The sequence below is a fragment of the Alternaria hordeiaustralica genome (genome assembly GCF_023758085.1).
Source record: "Alternaria hordeiaustralica strain BMP 2776 chromosome Unknown scaffold_6, whole genome shotgun sequence".
NCBI lineage: Eukaryota > Fungi > Ascomycota > Dothideomycetes > Pleosporales > Pleosporaceae > Alternaria > Alternaria hordeiaustralica.
Genome location: NW_026056778.1, coordinates 1,033,380 through 1,053,255, shown reverse-complemented (window position 1 = coordinate 1,053,255; position 19,876 = coordinate 1,033,380). Strand labels below are relative to the sequence as shown.

Below are 19,876 nucleotides of genomic sequence, written 5' to 3'. Positions count from 1 at the left end.
TATCGCTCGCACTGCAGCTGTTGGAAGGCGTGTGTATTACCAAGTACGCGGCGCGATATCGCATCTTCCCTCCTGAGCCCAGTACGCTTTCGCTAGGAGGGTCATAGGTGTTTATGCCCAGTACGGAGGCACAGACAAGGTGCGTCGCCGAGCATTCAGGGGCGTGCAATGATGGTACCCGCTATCCAGTAGGCTTGGCATAGTAGATGGGAGAAGCATGACGAAGATGCGACATGCGCCTACTCGCTCATTTCCTCGCTCTCATTTCCGGCGTCTACTCTAGCAAGCACTTCACTTTCACGCTGTCTCTCTTTATCCGCCGCCTTCTCTACACTTTGTAGCATCGGCAGCTCTCCAGCACCATCCCACGCTCTTGCTCTCTTGATGATATGTTGTGACTGCCGGATAACCTCCTCTTCCGCTTTCTTGATCGTGCCGCTAACTCTTACGACTCTTATTACGACAGGTGTATCGAGGGGTTTGGGGAGGTGGGTAATGTATGTGAGGGCTGCCCAGACCATTTCGTAGTGGTCTCGTGGACATCGTATTATGGCCGTGCTGGTCGAGGGGGAGTAGTAGTTGACTGTGCTATTCGTCAATAAGGCGATTGTGAGGCACTAAGTATCACATACCTTTCAGGCCGGAAGACACCATACCCGAACCATAGTCGCCAAATAGGTCTTCAACTCCATCTCGTATCATGCGTACAATGACGCCCTGCTTAAGAACATCAGGCGTTGGCGAGTGGATCTGGATGGCATCTGGGAGTTGCGTCTTGCTCTTGGCGGGAGGCTCTGGGTATAGGAAGTTGACGACCAAGTAGCGATTCTTGACGCGAACCATATTCACTCCAACTGTGTCGGTGTCTCTGTGTGACCGTGGAGTATGCGCGCGCCGAATAGTGTGGGGGTGTCGAGGTGCAGCGCAAACGGAATCACCCAAATAAAAAGGTGACAGGCAGATCCTTGACGTGACGCGATCGCAACCACCGCAATTCAAAAAAAGGGTACTTGCGATTGACACTTGCGACAGTCCTCACGCACGCGCAAACAGACGCCAAAGCGACTAAAATCACAAGCAAGGCCCCATTCATCCATCCATCCACCGCAAGCGCGATCCACGCATTAGCGCATCAGGCGTGAACCGGCTTGGCTATGACGCACATGGCTAGAGGCAGCATCCCCAGCTTTAGTGGCTCTCCTTCCGCAGCTGCACCATCACAGCCAACGGCTACTATCACCGCTCAAGACGCACTCCATCACAACGACCTAGTCTCTCGAGGCCTCATCGCCCTTTCAAAAGCCCCTTCCAACCCCAAGTCGCGCAAACGAGCAAAAGTACCGCCAGCTAAGCGCAGAAGCCCTGGTCTTCCTCCGCCAGCCGTCAACATGGCGTCTTCGTCTTCTTCCACGCCGCTGCTCTAGTATGGCACACCTACTGCACAATATACGTTGTGAATAACGTGACTAACAACACCACAGCGCATGCATAGCCCACAACACCACCGTCCTCACCGAACACACCGCCTCGGCCTCCTCAAACGCCTCTTCGCTCGTCTCCCTCGTCCTCCCACGCATCGCCCACGACAAATCCACCCATAAGACTATCGATCAATCCAAGTTCTTCATCCACTGCCTTGTCAAATCACCCTCAGACTTCCCCAACAACCAGTCGACAGCCGGCGGCCTTACCTTCCTCGTCATTGCTGAGCGCGACCTCGGCCAGCGCATACCTTTTGGCTTCCTGACAAACCTCGAGAAGAAGTTCTTTGCTGAATTTGAGCCTGGCAGCACGAATTTCCACGACTTGCCGCCGTACGGATGCGCGAGTTTCAATGGCGCGTTGAAGAGGATGATGGTGGAGCAGGGCGGTACGCAGGCCGGTCAACAGGATGCGCTCAGAACTGCTCAGCGCGAGATCGAGGGTGTCAGAGAGATCATGACGGAGAACATTGAGCGCGTGCTCGAGAGGGGCGAGCACATGAGTGTGCTGGTTGACAAGACGGGCAGATTGGGCGAGAATGCGCGCGACTTTAGGGTCCGGTCGAGGACGCTTAAGAGGCGGATGTGGTGGAAGAACGTCAAGTTGATGGTGCTGTTGACGCTCGTCGTCATCTTTTTGATCTACCTCTTTGTTGGCTTCGGCTGTGGTCTTCCTGGTAAGTTCACTGCGGATGGCATCTCACGAGGGTGCTCGTTATCAGTGTGTACCTGCCTGCCTTGCGTAGACGGTGACACCCTCAAACCGAACACTTTTGTAGCGCGCGATCTCTCGAACCAAACGCTAACGAATAACAGGTTGGGGACGATGCCTCGGTCACTAAAGTCACGCCGACAAAGGCGCGAAACGACGGTCTTCAGATATGTGACAGAGCTTTCACGAAGAGCATACGACAGGTTCAGAAGTTTTGATGCGATTACGCAAAGCCTGACGACTTTGCGCGTGGGGAATTTGTTTATTGTATACACCAAGGGCGAGGCGTCTGGCGTCTTCCCTATTACCAGTAGTAATTACTACCCATATTTCCGTTCCCATTCCATCTTGTATGCAAATTCCACCGACTCCGTACCATGCAGATCCATTTCCATAATGCCCCTAGTTGGCGTTCCGATGATGCACCCCGATACCGATCCAAGTCCCAACCTCGATGAGGGACCCACCCAACGCCAGAAGAGATCGAAGTAAAAATGAAATAAAGTTCCCCCTCTTAACCCATAGCAGAAGAATAACACCGAGACATGCTGCAGAAAAAATGAAATAGCTTCCCCCCATACTGATGTTGAAAATTTTACATCATACATGTGCCCTTTACCCATATCCGGAACTCCTGTGTAAATGCTTGAGTATCTATCTACAAGATCTGTGGATGACGCTCGTCTATAAGATGGTATAAACCCGAAAGGAAAGTAGGATGAAGCAGAACTTTTTGTTGCTTTGTTCGTTTCCGTGAAAACCGTCAAACGCCTGCCATGACATCGTGCGCTACATGGTCTGACTAAGGAGCCATGACCATGGCGAGAAGCGCCATACGCGTGTACAGGCCATATCTCATCTACAAGCATGTTAGCTGGGTTGCTCCACTGGAGCGCGGTGAGACTTACCTGTCTGAAGTAGGCCGCCCTAGGATCAAAGTCCACCTCATCGTTAATCTCGTTGTTCCTGGGCAGCGGGTGCATGACAATCATGTTCGCCTTAGCTCCCTTGAGCAACTTGTTGTCAATGACGAACGCATCCTTCACGGCCTCGTAGGTGGCGACATCTGGGAAGCGTTCCTTCTGCACACGAGTGCAGTACATGACGTCCGATGAAGCGACGATGTCATCGGTCAGCTCGGTAGTGACCTTGTTCAGCTGGCCTCGGGCCTTGAGGGCGTCGGTGACGCCCGAAGGCATGGGCAGGGACGCGGGCGAAACTAGGTTGATGGTGACATCGTAGTGGGAAAGGAGTTCACAAAGAGAGTGAACTGTTCGGCCGTACTTGAGGTCACCGACGAAGGTGATGTTGAGGCCGTTCACCGTACCAAGTTCCTCTCGGATAGTGAAAATGTCGAGAAGAGCCTGCGTGGGGTGCTCACGGCTGCCGTTACCAGCGTTGATGATTGGCACATCTGAGAACTTCGTGGCAATGTTGATCGACTCCTCAGATGGATGACGAAGAACAATGGCGTCACCGTAGCAGCCCAGAGTGCGAATGGTGTCAGCGATAGACTCGCCCTTCTGTGTAGACGACACCAATTCGTTGATGACGACAACCTCACCACCAAGACGCTTCATGGCCGCATCAAAAGAAGCAGAGGTTCGAGTCGACGGCTCACAGAACAGGGTGCAAAGGACGCGACCCTTGAGGATGTCAAGGCAGCCCTGACGCTGGGTGCCAAGACGCATCTCCTGAGCAATGGTGAAGAGCAGATGAAGGTCTGCGCGTGAGAATTGCTTGACCGAGGTGATGTGCTCCCTCTTGAATGGCGACCTTGCAAGAAGCTGCTGAAGGGACAGCGAGCCGCTGAGCTTGGACATGGGCCCAGACGACGAGTCGTGCGCTCCAGGAGCTGCAGCGAACTCCTGGAAGTCCACCTTGCTGATCTCCATGTCGTAGTGACGAGCAATAGCCTCAATCAACAACTTCGCGTTCTTGACGTTGGTTACTAGAGGAGTCTGGTAGTCGACAGCCATACGACGGGTTTGGTATCCTCTGCTCATGTAGTTGGCGGGTCGACGGAAGCGGTTGCTTGATGGCAGGTTGATGTACAAGTCGATGAGGTTGTTAGACAAGTGCTGAGTGAGCGAGTACTCCTGCTTCTGCTCGTCGTGTTCACCACTGGACAGCACTTCCAAGAACTTGACTGGGATACCGTGCTCTTGGATGTAGTCGGCAGTTCCGGCGGTAGCGAAGAGGTTGTAGCCCATCTTGTGCAGGCGCTCAATGGAAGGCAACATCTCCAGCTTGTCCTTGAATGAACCAATGGACAGCAGGATGTTCTTCTTCGGCAGCCTGAAGCCGGTAGCAATGAGACCCTTGATGTAAGCCTCGTATTTGGTGCGACCGAAGCAAGCAACTTCACCAGTAGAGGCCATCTCTACACCGAGGACAGGATCGGCACCAGAAAGACGAGAGAAGGAGAACTGAGGAACCTTGACACCGACGTAGTCCGCGGGAATGTTGGTGGGAGGGTACTCTGTAACATGCAAGCCTGACATGGCCTTGGTAGCCATCTCAATCAGGTCGACGCCCATGACCTTGGAGACGAATGGGAAAGATCGAGAAGCGCGGACATTGCACTCAATGACCTTGATCTCGTTGTCCTTGGCGATGAACTGGATGTTGTAAGGTCCAGTAATCTAGATTTGGCAGAAGAAGTCAGTATCAGTTTCATATGTAATTTGTAGAAGAGGTTCACGCACATTCAAAGCCTGACCTATCTTCCTGGTGGCATCTTCGATTTGACGAATGGTCTAAGCATGTTAGTCTAGTTCACGAATCTCTTGTGTATCTGACATACCTCAGGGTCAAGATCTTGAGGGGGCAGAATCAGCGTAGCATCACCGGAGTGGACACCAGCATTCTCGACGTGCTCGGAGATGAAGTGGCCAATCATGGTTCCGTTGCGAGCGACGGCATCCATCTCAATCTCCTTCGCATTCTCAATGTACTTGGTGATAACGACTGGGTGCTCCTTGGATACATCCGCGGCTTGGTTGAGATAGTTGGCCAGGTCGTGCTTCGAGTAGACAGTGTTCATGGCAGCTCCAGAGAGGACGTATGAGGGACGAACCAAGACAGGGTAGGATACCCGGTCACAGAACTCCATCGCCTCGTCAATGCTGGTAAGCTCCTTCCAGGCGGGCTGATCGACGTTGATGCGATCCAACATACGAGAGAACTTGTATCGGTTCTCCGCATTGTCGATCATTTCTGGAGAAGTACCGAGGATCTTGACGTTCATGCGGTGCAGCGGAAGAGCGATGTTGTTGGATGTTTGACCTCCCATAGAGACAATAACGCCGCTGGAGTTCTCCATGGTATAGATGTCCATCACGGTCTCCACGCTGATGTTCTCGAAGTAGAGGCGGTCTGCTTCATCGTAGTCTGTGCTCACAGTCTCCGGGTTCTAGTAGATCTGTTAGTTTTCGAACCTAGCCTGGAGATATACGATGATGTTTGAGAAGACACAGATTTTATGCTGCGATAGCCAGGAGATATTCAGTGACGGCAAGGGGGAAGCAGGACATTTCTCGTCATAGCCTGGAGGTGTTCACAGATCTAAGTGGTTTGCGATCGAACCACGAAACTGTTGCGAAGGCACCAGGCTACCTTGCCGTATGTCCGGTACAGCTGATTGAGTGGACAAAGATGTAGGGTAGTAGGGCAGATGAGAGTATGATAGCAAAGGTCAGTACTTACGTAGTTCAACATGACGGTCTTGAAGCCTTGTTCTCTGAGAGTGCGGATAGCACGAACGGAGCACCAGTCAAATTCGACCGAAGATCCGATACGGTACACACCAGAACCGAGCACCATGACACCCTTGTCGTTGAAGCTGATGTCATGCTCCTTGGCGTTGTACGTCAGGTAGAGATAGTTGGTCACAGCGGGGAACTCAGCGGCGACTGTATCGATCTGCTTGACAACGGGGAAGATTCCAGCATCAACGCGCACGCGACGCACGGCAAGCTCGTTGGAAGCCCAGAACTTGGCAAGTTGGCGATCGGAGAAACCCAACTGCTTGGCCTTCTTCAGCAAAGGCATGGTGATGCTGACAGTGTTGTAGCTCGCCATAGACTTCTCAAAGTCACTAAGGGACTTGAGGCGGCTGAGGAACCACTTGTCAATCTGAGTCATTTCCCAGATCTTGTCAACGCTGTAGCCAGCCTTCATCGCGTTGGCGATAGCGAACAGACGCTGGTCTGAAGGTGTTTGCAATTCCTGGTCGATCTCCATCAGGGCCGGGGTCTCGTTGAAACCAAGGTTGCTAGGGTCGATCTCGCGAATGGCCTTCTGGATGGCTTCTTCGAACGTTCGACCAATACTCATGACCTCACCAACACTCTTCATGGAGGAACCGAGGAGGGTGGATACACGAGTGAACTTCTTCAAGTCCCAACGAGGAATCTTTACAACGACGTAGTCGAGCGATGGCTCGAAGCAAGCGCAGGTGGACCGTGTGACTGAATTGGAGATCTCGTTGAGAGGGATGTTCAAACCGAGCTTGGCGGCGACGAAAGCAAGGGGATATCCGGTCGCCTTGGAGGCAAGAGCGGAAGAACGCGACAGACGAGCGTTCACCTCGATGATACAGTACTCCTTCGAGAAGGGGTTCAGTGCGTACTGAATGTTGCATTCGCCGACAACACCGAGATGGCGGATGACGTTCACAGCGGTCGTTCGGAGCATGTTGTAGTCGGTATCAGACAGAGTTTGCGACGGCGCAACGACGATGGAATCTCCCGTGTGGATACCAAGGGGATCGAAGTTCTCCATGTTACAGACTGTGATGCAGTTGTCTCTACAGTCTCGGACGACTTCGTATTCGATCTCCTTCCAGCCCTTCATACTGCGCTCGATCAGAATCTGGGGGCTGGCAGCAAAAGCCTTGTTGCAGAGGTCGAGCAGCTCTGGTTCGTTATTGGCGAAACCACTTCCGAGCCCACCAAGAGCGTAGGCAGCTCGGACAATGACAGGGAAGCCAATGTCCTTGACAACGCGCATAGCCTCTTCCACGTTGTTGGCAGATGCAGACTTGGCGCACTTCTCGCCAATCGACTCCATGCTGCGAGCAAAGAGCTCTCGGTCCTCTGTGGTGATGATGGTGTCAATGGGAGTACCGAGAACCTTGACACCAAGGCCTTCGAATTCATCCTTGAGTTGGATACCAACCTGGAGGGCGGTCTGACCACCGAAGGTTACGTAGATACCGTCAGGTCGCTCCTTCTGGATGATCTTGCGGACGAAGTCTGCGTTGACGGGCAGGAAGTAAACCTTATCGGCAAGGCCCTTGGAAGTTTGGATGGTAGCGATGTTGGGGTTGATCAGGATGGTGTAGATTCCCTCTTCCTTCAAAGCCTTGATCGCCTGACTGCCAGAGTAATCGAACTCTCCAGCCTGGCCAATGCTCAAACCTCCACTGCCGAGAACGAGCACCTTCTTAACGTCGACCCTGGGTGTGAGCTTCTTGTTCTCCTCAAAGGTGCCACCGGGGAATTCGACAGGCTTTGACAAGACTTCAGAAGATGTCATGGCCTTCTGGATAGTGTTGATGAAGACATCGAAGAGGTACTCGGTGTCGCGGGGACCGGGGGTGTGCTCAGGGTGGAATTGCACACTGAAGTAGGGCCTACGCTCGTGTCGGATACCCTCGTTGCTACCATCGTTGGCGTTGACGAAGAGTTCCTCCCAGCCGTTGGGCAGTGTCTTGGAGTCTACGGCGTAACCGTGGTTTTGCGATGTAATGTGGCACTTGCCAGTGAGCAAACTGGTGCAGGGGATGTTGGCACCACGATTACCAAACTTCATCTTGACTGTGTCGGCACCAGCAGCTCGGGCGAGCAATTGGTGACCAAGACAGATACCGAAGATAGGTGTGCGGGCTTCGTCCATGGCAGTCTTGATGTGCCTCACGGTGGACTCCATCATGGCTGGGTCACCGGGACCGTTGGAGATGAAAAGACCATCGTAGTCCTTGCCAGCAAGCTGAGGGAAGTCGTAGTCCCAGGGAACTTGCAGAACTTCGACTCCTCTCCGCACCAAACATCTGAGCTGGTTGTATTTGAGACCGACGTCAACGGTGACGACACGCACGGGGCGACCGGAGGGATGCTTGAGGGCAGTGGCAGGGTCGGGCTTGTAGAGCTTGGGTTCCTTGATGGAGACTGTGCATGTGTTAGCGCGAATCTCTACCCAAGTTTGCTTGTTATTTACCTTCAGCGACCAAGTTCTTCTGGTTGGGGTCGAGCCATTCGATCTGCTCGAAGCTGCTCCTCCAGTCCACCTCATCGTCAGCGAGAGTTTGGGTGTTCACTGCGCCGTTGGTGAGGGTGGTGGAGGAGGGGGATGGCCCGGTCCTTTGCATGAGGCGTCCCAACATGCTTCCCTCCTCTCGGATGCGCTTGGTCAGCGCTCGCGTGTCGACGCCGGTGATGGCGGGCACGCCCTGCTCCTTGAGCCATGCGCCCAGCGAAGAGGTGGCTAAGTGGTGCGAGTATTCCTCGCCGGCGTATGTAGCGACTACCAAACCCGCAATGTGGATCTCGTTGGATTCAAAGTGGGCTGGGATGCCCTCGAGAAGACTGTCCATCTCCTCCCGTGATGGCACACCATAGTTGCCGACTAGAGGGAATGTGATGACCAAGATCTGGCCGCGGTAGGAGGGGTCGGTGATGGACTCAGGGTAGCCCACCATGCCCGTCTGGAAGACAAGCTCTCCGGAAATGCTCTTGTCAGCACCGAAGCTGTTTCCGAAGCAGACGTAGCCATCTTGAAGCTCGAGAGCCAAGTCGTGGCTTTGGTCGGGCTGGGGAGCCATAATTGAGGGTATAAGTGACAGCTCTAGGGCTATGGTACCCTTGAGAAGCGAGACTGCCAGGCAATTGTAGAGAAGAGAAGAAGTGAAGCCTCAGAAAAAAAAAGTTCGGAGCCTCACAGCAACGAAAAAACGTGAGTAGCCTAGCTGCCGCTGCATGGCGGGGTTGATTGGTCTGCCCCCCACCTTAGCGAATGACGAGTTAGTCGGCCTTTCTGTGGCTCGCCGAACATTTTGACCAAAACTCTGGTAGTGAAGAAAATGTTTTACGGTGATCTCTATCGGAGGTTGGTCTCCTCATCGTACTGCTCCAAACCACTGAAGCCGAAGTCGTACCAAACCTCCGCCTGTGCCATGGATGACCATACAACGGAGTAAGCAGAATCCAAGGCTCGAACGGGCGAATGTCACATGCATTTGCATCGAGATCAGCGCGCATGCAAATCTTCAACAAAGATTTCGTGGGTAAGGACGCGCATGGCGGTGTGAAGACGAAGTGCATGTGTCGCCAAAGCTGCCAATCGTGCGTAGCGGGAACTCATTTAACGAGGTGGAGCGGCAAATGATCTGCACAGATCCAACGGCTCGCTCATGCGAGATGCCGTCACCGTCTGTCGTGCCTGTACGCGCAAAGGCATCTGTGAGGATGCGTGCTGCTATCGCAGACTCTGGTGTTGGTGTTTTCCAGTCCGACAGCGGCTCGATGACAAATACGATCTAGCAATTATCGAAAAGACATGCAGGGCCACAAGCCTCGCCCTAGACGCGAGCGGCAGGGTAGCTGTCAGGGTATTTATCGATCGAGATTGTCTAGATGCCTTTAGATCGCGGGATTCTTGACCGCATCAGACCGCGTCGTGGGGGCTATGAGCGATGCATCCTGGATCAGATGAGATGAGGGCGTGATGGTGGGTGTCTTCATCAGCTCGTCTCTGGTGTGGTGACATAGGACGAGGGCAGACTACCTGCATCAGGCATGTGGAGGAGGATCTGAGGTATTATATGTAGGCAGTCTGCACCCCAGAGTGCTAGCATACCCACTTCAGGGCAATCGTCGCGATGACGACTTTGAAAAGTCTCACATGGCATTCTAGACATGCTTTTGGCGGCGCCCCGCGTTGCAGGGCCTGTCGGCATGTGGTCGACGGGCGCGTCTATTGGCTGCAGACGCGTCTGGGAGAGGGACGACGCGCGATAAGGATCGAGCCTTTCCCTTCTGCATCTTCTGGCGACGGCGACGAGGGCGCATGACGGGCTAGAGTTCGCAGGCGGTGAGGTCGGCGTGGCACGAAAGTAGGCAAGAGCCCTTTTCACGATCCTCCTGCTTGTGCTTCATTTCCCGTCGGTGATGAAACCTAGCACACTCCCCACCCAACTCGCACCCCGTCCCTCTCCCCTACCTACGCCGACGCTGACGAGGAATCCCGTTTCCTTTAGAGGCTCGAGGTAGTGACATGTTCGCCTCATTCTTCCGCCAAAAGTCACGCCGGCCCTCTGAGACGACGCCTCTGCTTGCAGCCATCAACCGCTACCGCCGCCGACAGAATGGACAGGACTCGGAAGACGACGAGGACGAGCAGGATGCCCTAGCGCAGTATGAGGGCGAGGACGACGACGAAGACGAAGACCGCCAGCGGGATGGACCCTTGCTGCCCGTCTTTTCTTCCGAAGTTTTGGGTAGGCGCACAAATATGCTTGCTTCTGCATCGCACTGACAAGACCCCAGATCGCATACCCATCTACAACACCACGCATGCGATCCGCATAATCCTCGTCCAGCGATGCGAAACCACGCTATCATGGGACCAGCTGCGCTCCCCGCAGGTGTCGCAGTTCCTCGTCAAGCCCATTCAGCAGCAGATTCGCTCCGACCAGTTCTCGCGCGGCCTCCTGTACTGCTTGCTCGCCAACTGCCTACAGTTCAAGAAGGAGGGAGAGGAGAACCCAGGCAATGTGGGCGTCAGTAAGACGCGGGCGCTCATATGCGAGCTGCTGGCTATGCGCCTGCTCAAGGAGTTCTCCACGCGCGAGCTCATCGATGCCCTCTCCTACGACTTCGACCCGCTCCAGGGCATGATGGTGCAGGGACGCGGTAACAACACCCCCGGCGGCGCAAACTGGTCGCGACAGGCCTACCGATCTGCGCGCATTTCCACCCTCGAGATCGCCATTCGCGCTCAGGCCAAGAAGTTCCTCGCCCATCCTCTGGTAGTACGCCAGCTGGAAGCCATCTGGGCCGGCACCATCGTCTTCCACTCCGCAGCCGACAATCTACACCGGAAGCCAGACTCCCCCCAACAGCGGGGGTACAACACCCGCGATGATGCCTCCCCACGAACAGGCCCTTCCCGTCGCATGTCGCCCACCAAGCCTGCGCCTCCACTCCCTCCGCCCGCTGCGCTCCTCCGCCGTACAGTGACCCTCTACGACCCCCACGATGCCTCCCTCTTCAAGCTCTCCCGTCTTCGTGTTCCCCGCTACCGCAACCTGTTCTCGACGCTTTCCTTCGCCATTATGCTCGGTCTTTTTTTGGCGGTGCTGGCGGAGAAGTCAGAGGACATCACTGCCCTCGAGGTTCTGTTCTGGTTCTGGAGCGCTGGATACATGCTTGACGAAGTGGTCGGATTTTCCGAGCAAGGCTTCGGTCTTTACATTATGAGTGTGTGGAATGCCTTTGACTTGGGTATCCTCCTCATGTTCATGGCCTACTACGTCCTACGCCTTTACGGAATTCTCATGCCCGATGTCAGTCGCCATAGCGTTGCCGCCATGGCATACGATGTACTTGGATCTACCGCTGTCCTACTCTTTCCTCGACTCTTCTCGGCACTGGATCATTACCGATACTTTTCGCAGCTGCTCATCGCCTTTAAGATGATGGCCATGGACTTGGTTGCGATTCTCGTCCTCATTGTGATCAGCTGCAGTGGTTTCTTCGTCGCATTTAGCCTGGCCTTCAAGAGAGATCTTGGTGCGTCAGACGCCGCATACGCCATTTTCCAGCTGGTCATGGGTTTCACACCCGCCGCTTGGGATCTCTGGGGTGAGGTCAACTTCCTCGGCAAGACTATGCTTGCTCTGTTCCTCTTCATTTGTCACTTCCTTATCGTCACCATCCTGATCACGGTCTTGACAAACTCTTTCATGGCAGTCGTCAAGAATGCCGATGAAGAGCATCAGTTCTTATTTGCAGTCAACACCATTTCCATGGTCAAGTCGGATGCTCTCTTCTCCTACATCCCGCCTACCAACATCATTGGATGGCTATTGATCCCGCTCAAGTACACCATGTCCTTCAAGAAGTTCCTACGCATGAACCGGCTTGTCATCAAGCTGACCCATCTTCCTATTCTGTTCGTAATCTTCTTTTACGAGCGTGTTCTTCTGTCACATCTATCATACGGCCCAACTGATCTGGTTGAACAACGGGGTCGGGCTGAATCCAAAGCGCCTGTGCCTGCGTTCAGCATCCGAGGCCCTACTGAGCTGTTCAGTCCGCGCCTGCGCGAGCCATCCGTCACTACCTTCCAGAAGGACCAGGCACTCGAGGAGGTGTTCCGGCGACCTTTCCGCGACTCTAGCTTCCAACCGACTCCCCGCTACCCAACACCTAGGAGGAACTCGGGCAACGTCGTATCCGATTGGATGAGGAAAATGGGCGATGATGATGAGAACGAACCACCTCAGGACGACTCGCGATCAGTCTTGGACCGACTTGAAGGGCCCAATAGGCCACATCTTCGGCGAACGAAGACCGCCGGCCAGCCAAGGCGCAGGCACCCACTCGCTACCAGGACGGTGGTTTCTGACCCTGATGACGCTGGGACCCCATTGACCCCAGCTATAGCAGAGGAAGAAGAACCAGATCTGAGTTTGGCTATGGTCATGGAGGAGGTGCCGCAACAGACGGATGCTGATGGAGACGACGAGGATGACGACGCAAGTTCTGATCAGCAAGTTACTCCACGGATTGAGGCAAGCCAGAAAGACAGCAAGAGGCCTCAGACAGGATACCACTCTTCTGAAGACGAGTCCTTCCAAACGCCAATGACTGTCTTGCCCAAGTCGCAAAGCCGTACACCCGCCATTGTGGCGTCGCCCTCTGATTCCAGCTTCAAATCGAAAACGCCTTTGTCGCCTAGCAAGAGGCGATTCAAACCGGGACATGCCCGTAACACTTCCACAAGCACGATCCTCTTCAGCCCTGTCAAGGAGACTATGAACGTTTCCCGCGCTCCATCCCCCGAAAAGCGACCAAGGACAGGCGTTCGCAGTGGAACAGCCACTGGTACGGCCACTCCCGGACGTCTCGACGGTTCGAGTGGCACAGGTGCCAAAACTCCAAAGCGTACTAGTGTCCCACCTCTTGCGGCTCCTTCTCGTCCTCGTGCCATTATGCCACCACGCGGGATATCGTCCAATCTGCTGTCTAGAAGCCACGGAGCACGCGAGCCTTCGTTCAACGCTATTGCCCTGGATCTGGCGTCAGACCTTGGAGACAACAACCTCAATCCCAACTTTGGCAACCTCAACGGACTACCTGCATCGTTCACCACGCAGTTCGAGATGGCTGCTAGAATGAAAGCACACGAGATGCAGAAGGGCAGCGACAACGACTCGGAGTCCAACCGCATGAGCAGAATCATGCTTGCACGAATGACTACACTCGAGGAAGGCTTCCGCGACATGCTTCAGGAAGTCAAGGGACTCAAGCAGGGCGAAAGTCAGATCGGCAGCCGCGGTACGCAATCGCCGCCGAATGAGCTGGCTGCGAAGAAGAAGGGCAAAGCGAAGAAAAAGATGAGTATCCGACGAAGTGATGAAGAGCCAAGAATGGGCTCCAGTCTATAAAGAAGTAATGATGCCCCATGTGGCGCACTGCATATCTCGGTGTTTTGATTATTATCTCGCATGGCTTGCGTTTGGTACTTGCGGTCTGGCATACTGTTTCGACGAGATACCCCATGGGTATTTTTCATGTCTGATCAGCGGCGTTATTGTCAGGTTCAGCGAGCATTGCTCATGTCTTGCTTTTGTATCATTAGTTCTCGATGTTCTCCGTCACAGTCTGATTGTAATTTCTAGTTCAAATACAGTGGTATTGTGTAACACTATGGCTTGTATATCATGCGGTATCTTCCCTCACATCATGTGTCACTCGCTCTCTCAGTACACTCCAACATCACAAGAACGGCCCCGTCGAATTCCCTCCTCCTATCTTTTCAAGGTGTCGCTGGATCTGAGACCAAAGTACGAAGTCAGCGTGAACTCTCCATGCAATTTCGAAAGGAAGCTCACCTTGTAGTTCATGAGAATATGCCAGGCAGCCGCGATGGTGGAGATGATGATCATCGCGATGAGGGTGAGTAGCTCAAGGATTTCGCTTCGTGTCCAGGCTGTCGAAGACATGGTCATATAGGCTTGCGGGAGTCGCGAGTGGAGTACGATTATTTATGATCGTATTGGCCGCTGTGGTGAGAAGCGAGAAGTCTATTTACCCAAGGCCAGAGATATACAGGCATATATGTAGTTATTGCGTACGCTGGTTTGAAAGCCTTCCGGTGGCTACCCAACATATCGATGACTACCCGGATAACATATCGATGTCAAATGGTTTTAGAAGGCTGTGTCTTGGCTATACCTATTGCGAGTGTCGGAACAAGACGAGGGACACCGCTCAGTTAATCGCTAGACCAATTCGAGATGTCGGAAGGAAATTCTTGCTCTGATGCTAGGAACCTTGGTTACACAGGTCATGTAACGGGTTCTGTATGGTGATGACAGGCGGGGCGGTGCTAGTGCAGATGCGGATGTCGGAGTGAAAACTAGGCTGCTTTGAGATGTCGGAACCTCGAGCCAAGACAGCGACGTGTAGGCGGCTGTAGAACGCTGCGCATTTGCCTTCTTTTCCGTGCGCACTTCGATGGGTGGCTTCTCGCTGGCCTGCTCTTAACGATGTCGCTCACTCCTATAATATGTTTGCATATCCGCTCTTCAGGCTGCGGTTTTGCCGTTCACCTGAACCATCTCTTTCGCTCATACGTTACCTCTAGCTGAATCGTGTCTTATCAGCCTCGTCCGTCGATTCTACCTGGGTAGCCAGCCTTTTCGACATGGCTGAGCCCACAAGCGACATCCACATGGAAGACGGCGATCCAGCTTCGAATGATGAGAGGTATCTTCCTGATTTCGATGGCTTACGTACAGCCTCGATTTATGGAGATTGCTCTACGACTGGGCTGAACACGAGTTGGTTTGATCAATCGCCTGAATGGCACGATGACATGTTTCCTCAGTCAAGCACGAACCTACTTCCTCTGGAGCAGTCCTTAGTACCTGAAGGACAAACGCTAGAAACAGACATGTTCTTCATCTCGCCAAATGCGAGCCAGTGTGACTATTCGGCTTGGACGCATGGTCGTACAAATGATGAAGCCCCAGAGCCTGTAAGTCCTATGTTCCAGAGTGTCGGAGCTTAACACGTTCTAATGCTACAACCGTCCAGGCCCCTGCCAATACAATCATGGTCAGCAATTACTACTCGCAAGCCACCGCTTTCCCAATCCGTCAAGACTGTCTTCTTGAGGGTGTATATCGCGATTTTCCGGGGGCGAACACTGTCGTAGACATGCCCGACTATGACGGGTTCCCACTCGGCACGACATGGTATACCTCTGCTCTCAGCTTCCCACCCGGTTCCAAAATTTTCCATACCAACGATCACGGCTTTGTTAGCCAAGAAACACACAACGGTGACTCGGACTTGTCCACGGCACTTGCTGGTGGCGTCGACCACGGGCGGACGAGACTACAAAACAACACTACCGATTCGTGGCGTCAATTTTCCGGCTTCGATCCATCACCCGATATGGAGCTTTACTTACCATCACCACCCGGTACCTTGCTCACGCAGCCCACAACCTCAGCGTCGCTATCTTCATCGACCCAGCCGATGGTCTGGCAAATCGCGAATCCTGCTCCTGTACAGCAGCCGTTAGCTCAGAGGAACGCTTCATCAGCTAAACTCAAACGAAAGTTACCCAATGATGTTGACCGAGAGCTTATGCTACGTGGCTGGGAGCAGCGCGTGTCAAAACGAGCGAAAATACCACCATCATCTGTCAACATCGTTTCTTTCGAAGGCCAAGAGAAGTTCCGGGTAGTGAGAGAACGCCGTACGAATTCAGAGAAGGAAAATATGCGTGAGATCGCTCTTCTAGGTGGTTCTTGTACACGTTGTGAGCATGCAAGGAAAAAGGTACGCTTTCTTGTCTCCCATAACCTCGCGAACGTGGCTGAAAAATCAAACCAGTGCGAAAAACAGACACCCTGCACCGAATGTGTAAAGTTCTGGGACCGAAATTCCAGCATATCGTTATCCCAGGCAAAGCGAGCTGGGTCCATGTCTGTTGTCAAGCATTCTGGTATGAACGCATACACTAGCACGTATGATAGCGCCACTGACTGTCTTTCTAGTAGTCTCACAACGAATAAAGCTTGCACTGATTCATATATACAACAAGATGAACGCACTCCGCCATTCCGGTTCTAATCTGCCAAAACTGCTTTCGGTTTTAGACACCTTATCGTCAAATGAGAGAAGGTTCTTGCAGTCTGTCTTAACAAACTTACCACCCAAAACCTTGAAAGATCTTGGATGCTACTCGTACATATTCAGGATCGTACTCGGCACGGTCTTCCTTCCCTTCCGGTCCTTCGGAACTAATTCTTCAGATGCGCTCTCCTTGCAATGGCCCGGGCTTGAGTCTCGGACACAGTTTCCCACATCTCGTAGGTCGATTCGTCAATCGCACATCGGAAAAGACTTCACTGGTATATCCGAGACAGTCGATTATTTAAGTCCTCTGCAACAACTCCACCCGAGTGACAAATACCCACGGCAATGTTTCCCATTTTGCCCACTTTTGCTCACGCTTGACAAGCTCGTCGATCATGCTGGTAAAGGCACTTATACCTACGCCGCTTTCACGGGCCGTTACGAGATCTCCAGGGTTGTTGGGCCTGGTAAACCTAAGCTGGCTAAATCCGGGGTGGTGCCATTCATAATATCGAGGATTATGTCTGCGAGGGGCGGGCGAAGGATACTAGAAGCAGAAGGCTGGCTGATTTGCTCATCAGCTTCAGCGACAAAAGAACCCGGGACTGCGTCGCGAAACAAAGGCGATAATCTGGCTGCACAGCAGCGGATAAGCATTGGCCGACTCACCTGGACCCTGACATGATAGTAAATTAGGAGTTGGAAGACATTTGAAACAGAGGTGAAGCTAGAGTTGGAAAAGCTCGAATACAACACAGCGGCTGTTCACTTCACTTGTATGTGTCGGTGTAGATATATTCCACTTGCCTGAGGAATAAGGTAGCTGTTGTGTAGTGCTTTAGATCTGACAAAGGGTTCCGAAGGTTCTGAGATCAATTTGAGTAGGGGAATACAGGGTCTTCGACACAGTATACCTGTTGACATTCAGCAGTGTGTATGCAGAAAAGCAACACGAACTATATCCTACTAGTGATAGCGGTGCTGAGACGATGGCTGCTAAATAGTAACGATTTCATTGTACACGGTGGTGGTGTGAAACTGTAGTAAGAGTCTGGAGCCCAAAGTCTAGGCTGTCTCCCCTGAATATCACTTTGGACCTTTTTCAGGGTCCATCGGTCCAGAATGCAAGAACACGCACGTACGTGTTGCGCAAACCACCTCACTCCTTGTAGACGAGTTCATAGCCACATCTATATTTGTTCGAACACCAGGCGTTCTAGAATCTAGAGAGTGGGTCGCGCACCTGAATGAAGCAATCGATCTGACGCCGAAAGCATGTCGTGCGTTGTGACGCGCGCCCTTCCCCACAGGCACCCTACCTAGTATTCTGCGGGCAATCGGCGCAGGGGAAAGCTAGTCAGTTCCACGGTTCGTACGATGGAGCGATCCGTGGACTTCCATAATTAGTTTCCAAGGCTCAGCTGAACCCTTACTCTTAAGCTCGCGTTTGCGCCTTCAATTGCTTGACAGTTTGCTACTACCATTTTACTAGAGTCAGAAGCGTTAAACGATTGATCGTCCCCGCATCCGACATCGTCCTCAAAGACACCGGAACATTTACCCCGCAAATCATCGCAAGCCTCACACGACCCTCCCAAGGTTACAGCACACACGGCACACGGCATACGCACAACGGAAGAAACAATATGGCGCCCATGCACAAGACTCCTAGCGAAGAAGGTACGCGCCTCCCTCATCGAGCACTTTCGTGCGCCAAACGTTTAATTGGAGAAGCATCGACTAACATGTTGTCCCCCCAGAAATCGCAAACACCCTCGGCAACCTTGAGCTCTCAGCCTCGCATCCGCAGAAAACCGCGCAGAAGCCCAAATCCAAGCCCGTCGCAGATAGCTGGGAAGCCGAACTCAGCGGGTCGGATACTGAGACTGAGGATGTAGACCTCGGCAAGTCTGCAGAGAAAGGCTCACCACACGATTCTCTACAACCCTTGAGCACCACCACATCGCGCGATAACCCGCCAAACCCGCCGCCGCCTACACCTGCCAGCCCCACGCAGTTTGAATATTTGGACAATGTCCCGTACAACTTGAACTCCAGTTTGAGCGATAGTGGGAGTAGGAGCTCGAGCAGAGGAGGCCCAGATAAACGACCAGAGAAGACAACGTCGGTAGCTGGGAGGATGATTGCAGGTGCGTTGGGTGTTAGAGCGCCGAAGAGGACCGAGGAGGAGAGGGAGTATGACCGCGTCATGAGGGAGAAGGAGAGGAAGAGAAGGACTGAGGAGAGGGAGAGGGAGAAGAAGGAGGCTGAGGAGAGGGAAGCCAGGAAGAAGGCTGTTTGGGATGACTAGAGCCGTTGAACGCTCCTATGCTCAGACTATGCTCGGCATGTAGTTTTAGTATTGATGTACATATAGTCTACGAAGATGTGTAAATTAGTTGTAAAAGGTTTACCTGATATTGACAAAACATGGAAGTGGTAGCTAGTTATTTCCACAGCAGATGGAGTTATTGAGCACCAATTTTACTCGATGTTAGACCGAACCTCTTCTTCGCTCGAGATTCCATGAGCACCGATCTTCATCTGCCACACATTGCTGCTAGGTGCAAGACACGTGCACATAAGTCATGGAAAGTATGTAGTAAATTCAATCCCTCTCGCTTATGGCGCACCATCAGCTAATACGTGAAGACTCAAATCGCGCCGCAAGGGCGGTCTTGGTAAATCCGTGACGCCCGAACCCATAGTATCATATGTGAAAGCAAAACCCATGCCTCTTTTCCGCCATCGCCGCCGCTGAAAGCAATCGTGTCCTCGTAGGTCTTTGGCAGGTCGCACTCGTGGGTATACAAGGTGACACCCTAGCCACTAGGTGTCGAGATCCAGTGCAGCTGTAAGGACTTCTGCACACTGTCGCGGAGGGTCGCCGGTCAGCAGCCACCAATCTGCTCCTGGTGGACTTCAAGGGTGTCGCCGTCCTGCATGTCGAGCTGTGTCGCGTTAGCAATTTTCCCAGAAGCGCAGCCTTTCGCTGTATATAGACGACTGCAATCTTCTCACGTACCGTGTCTGGGTTGTCCGCGGCTGTTACGCGCTGACCGTCGAACAGGAATCGCACGCTTGAGATGTTCTTTCCCTGGCGGTCGCAGAAGGCGTTCATGAGCTTGCCAAGAGCGGTGGTGCGCTTGATCTTGAAGAAGACCTCGTTGTTGTTGTCGGTGACCTTGATGTTGAGGTGCTCGCTCTGGCCACCGTCTTCAGGCTTCTGCTGCACGTTGGGCGACCCGTTGTCAGACATTTTGAGGCGTGGAGGGTGTGTGGGCGTCTAAGTGAGGTGTTGG

The 19,876-nt window shown here is 53.2% G+C and overlaps 6 protein-coding genes across 6 annotated transcripts; 3 read left to right on the top strand and 3 right to left on the bottom strand.

Annotated features, from left to right (window-relative positions):
* Positions 1 to 239: 239 nt before the first annotated feature.
* On the bottom strand, positions 240 to 843 carry J4E84_004244 (uncharacterized protein; the record flags this gene model as incomplete). The annotated part of the gene is made up of 2 exons (XM_049386852.1): positions 240 to 583; positions 633 to 843. The coding sequence occupies 2 exons, from the start codon at positions 841 to 843 to the stop codon at positions 240 to 242; spliced, it is 555 nt and encodes a 184-aa protein (XP_049245622.1).
* A 545-nt stretch (positions 844 to 1,388) lies between these two features.
* Positions 1,389 to 2,323, top strand: J4E84_004243 (uncharacterized protein; the record flags this gene model as incomplete). The annotated part of the gene is made up of 3 exons (XM_049386851.1): positions 1,389 to 1,423; positions 1,482 to 2,158; positions 2,298 to 2,323. 3 exons carry the CDS (start codon positions 1,389 to 1,391, stop codon positions 2,321 to 2,323), a joined length of 738 nt encoding a protein of 245 aa, XP_049245621.1.
* Positions 2,324 to 2,995: 672 nt separating this feature from the next.
* J4E84_004242 (uncharacterized protein) lies at positions 2,996 to 9,019 on the bottom strand (the record flags this gene model as incomplete). The annotated part of the gene is made up of 6 exons (XM_049386850.1): positions 2,996 to 3,052; positions 3,102 to 4,838; positions 4,902 to 4,952; positions 5,000 to 5,608; positions 5,902 to 8,366; positions 8,416 to 9,019. 6 exons carry the CDS (start codon positions 9,017 to 9,019, stop codon positions 2,996 to 2,998), a joined length of 5,523 nt encoding a protein of 1,840 aa, XP_049245620.1.
* Positions 9,020 to 10,470: 1,451 nt separating this feature from the next.
* Positions 10,471 to 13,867, top strand: J4E84_004241 (uncharacterized protein; the record flags this gene model as incomplete). The annotated part of the gene is made up of 2 exons (XM_049386849.1): positions 10,471 to 10,693; positions 10,743 to 13,867. The coding sequence occupies 2 exons, from the start codon at positions 10,471 to 10,473 to the stop codon at positions 13,865 to 13,867; spliced, it is 3,348 nt and encodes a 1,115-aa protein (XP_049245619.1).
* A 4,353-nt stretch (positions 13,868 to 18,220) lies between these two features.
* J4E84_004240 (uncharacterized protein) lies at positions 18,221 to 18,885 on the top strand (the record flags this gene model as incomplete). The annotated part of the gene is made up of 2 exons (XM_049386848.1): positions 18,221 to 18,254; positions 18,335 to 18,885. 2 exons carry the CDS (start codon positions 18,221 to 18,223, stop codon positions 18,883 to 18,885), a joined length of 585 nt encoding a protein of 194 aa, XP_049245618.1.
* A 580-nt stretch (positions 18,886 to 19,465) lies between these two features.
* Positions 19,466 to 19,833, bottom strand: J4E84_004239 (uncharacterized protein; the record flags this gene model as incomplete). Its single annotated transcript, XM_049386847.1, has 2 exons — positions 19,466 to 19,525; positions 19,600 to 19,833. 2 exons carry the CDS (start codon positions 19,831 to 19,833, stop codon positions 19,466 to 19,468), a joined length of 294 nt encoding a protein of 97 aa, XP_049245617.1.
* Between the last annotated feature and the right edge of the window lie 43 nt (positions 19,834 to 19,876).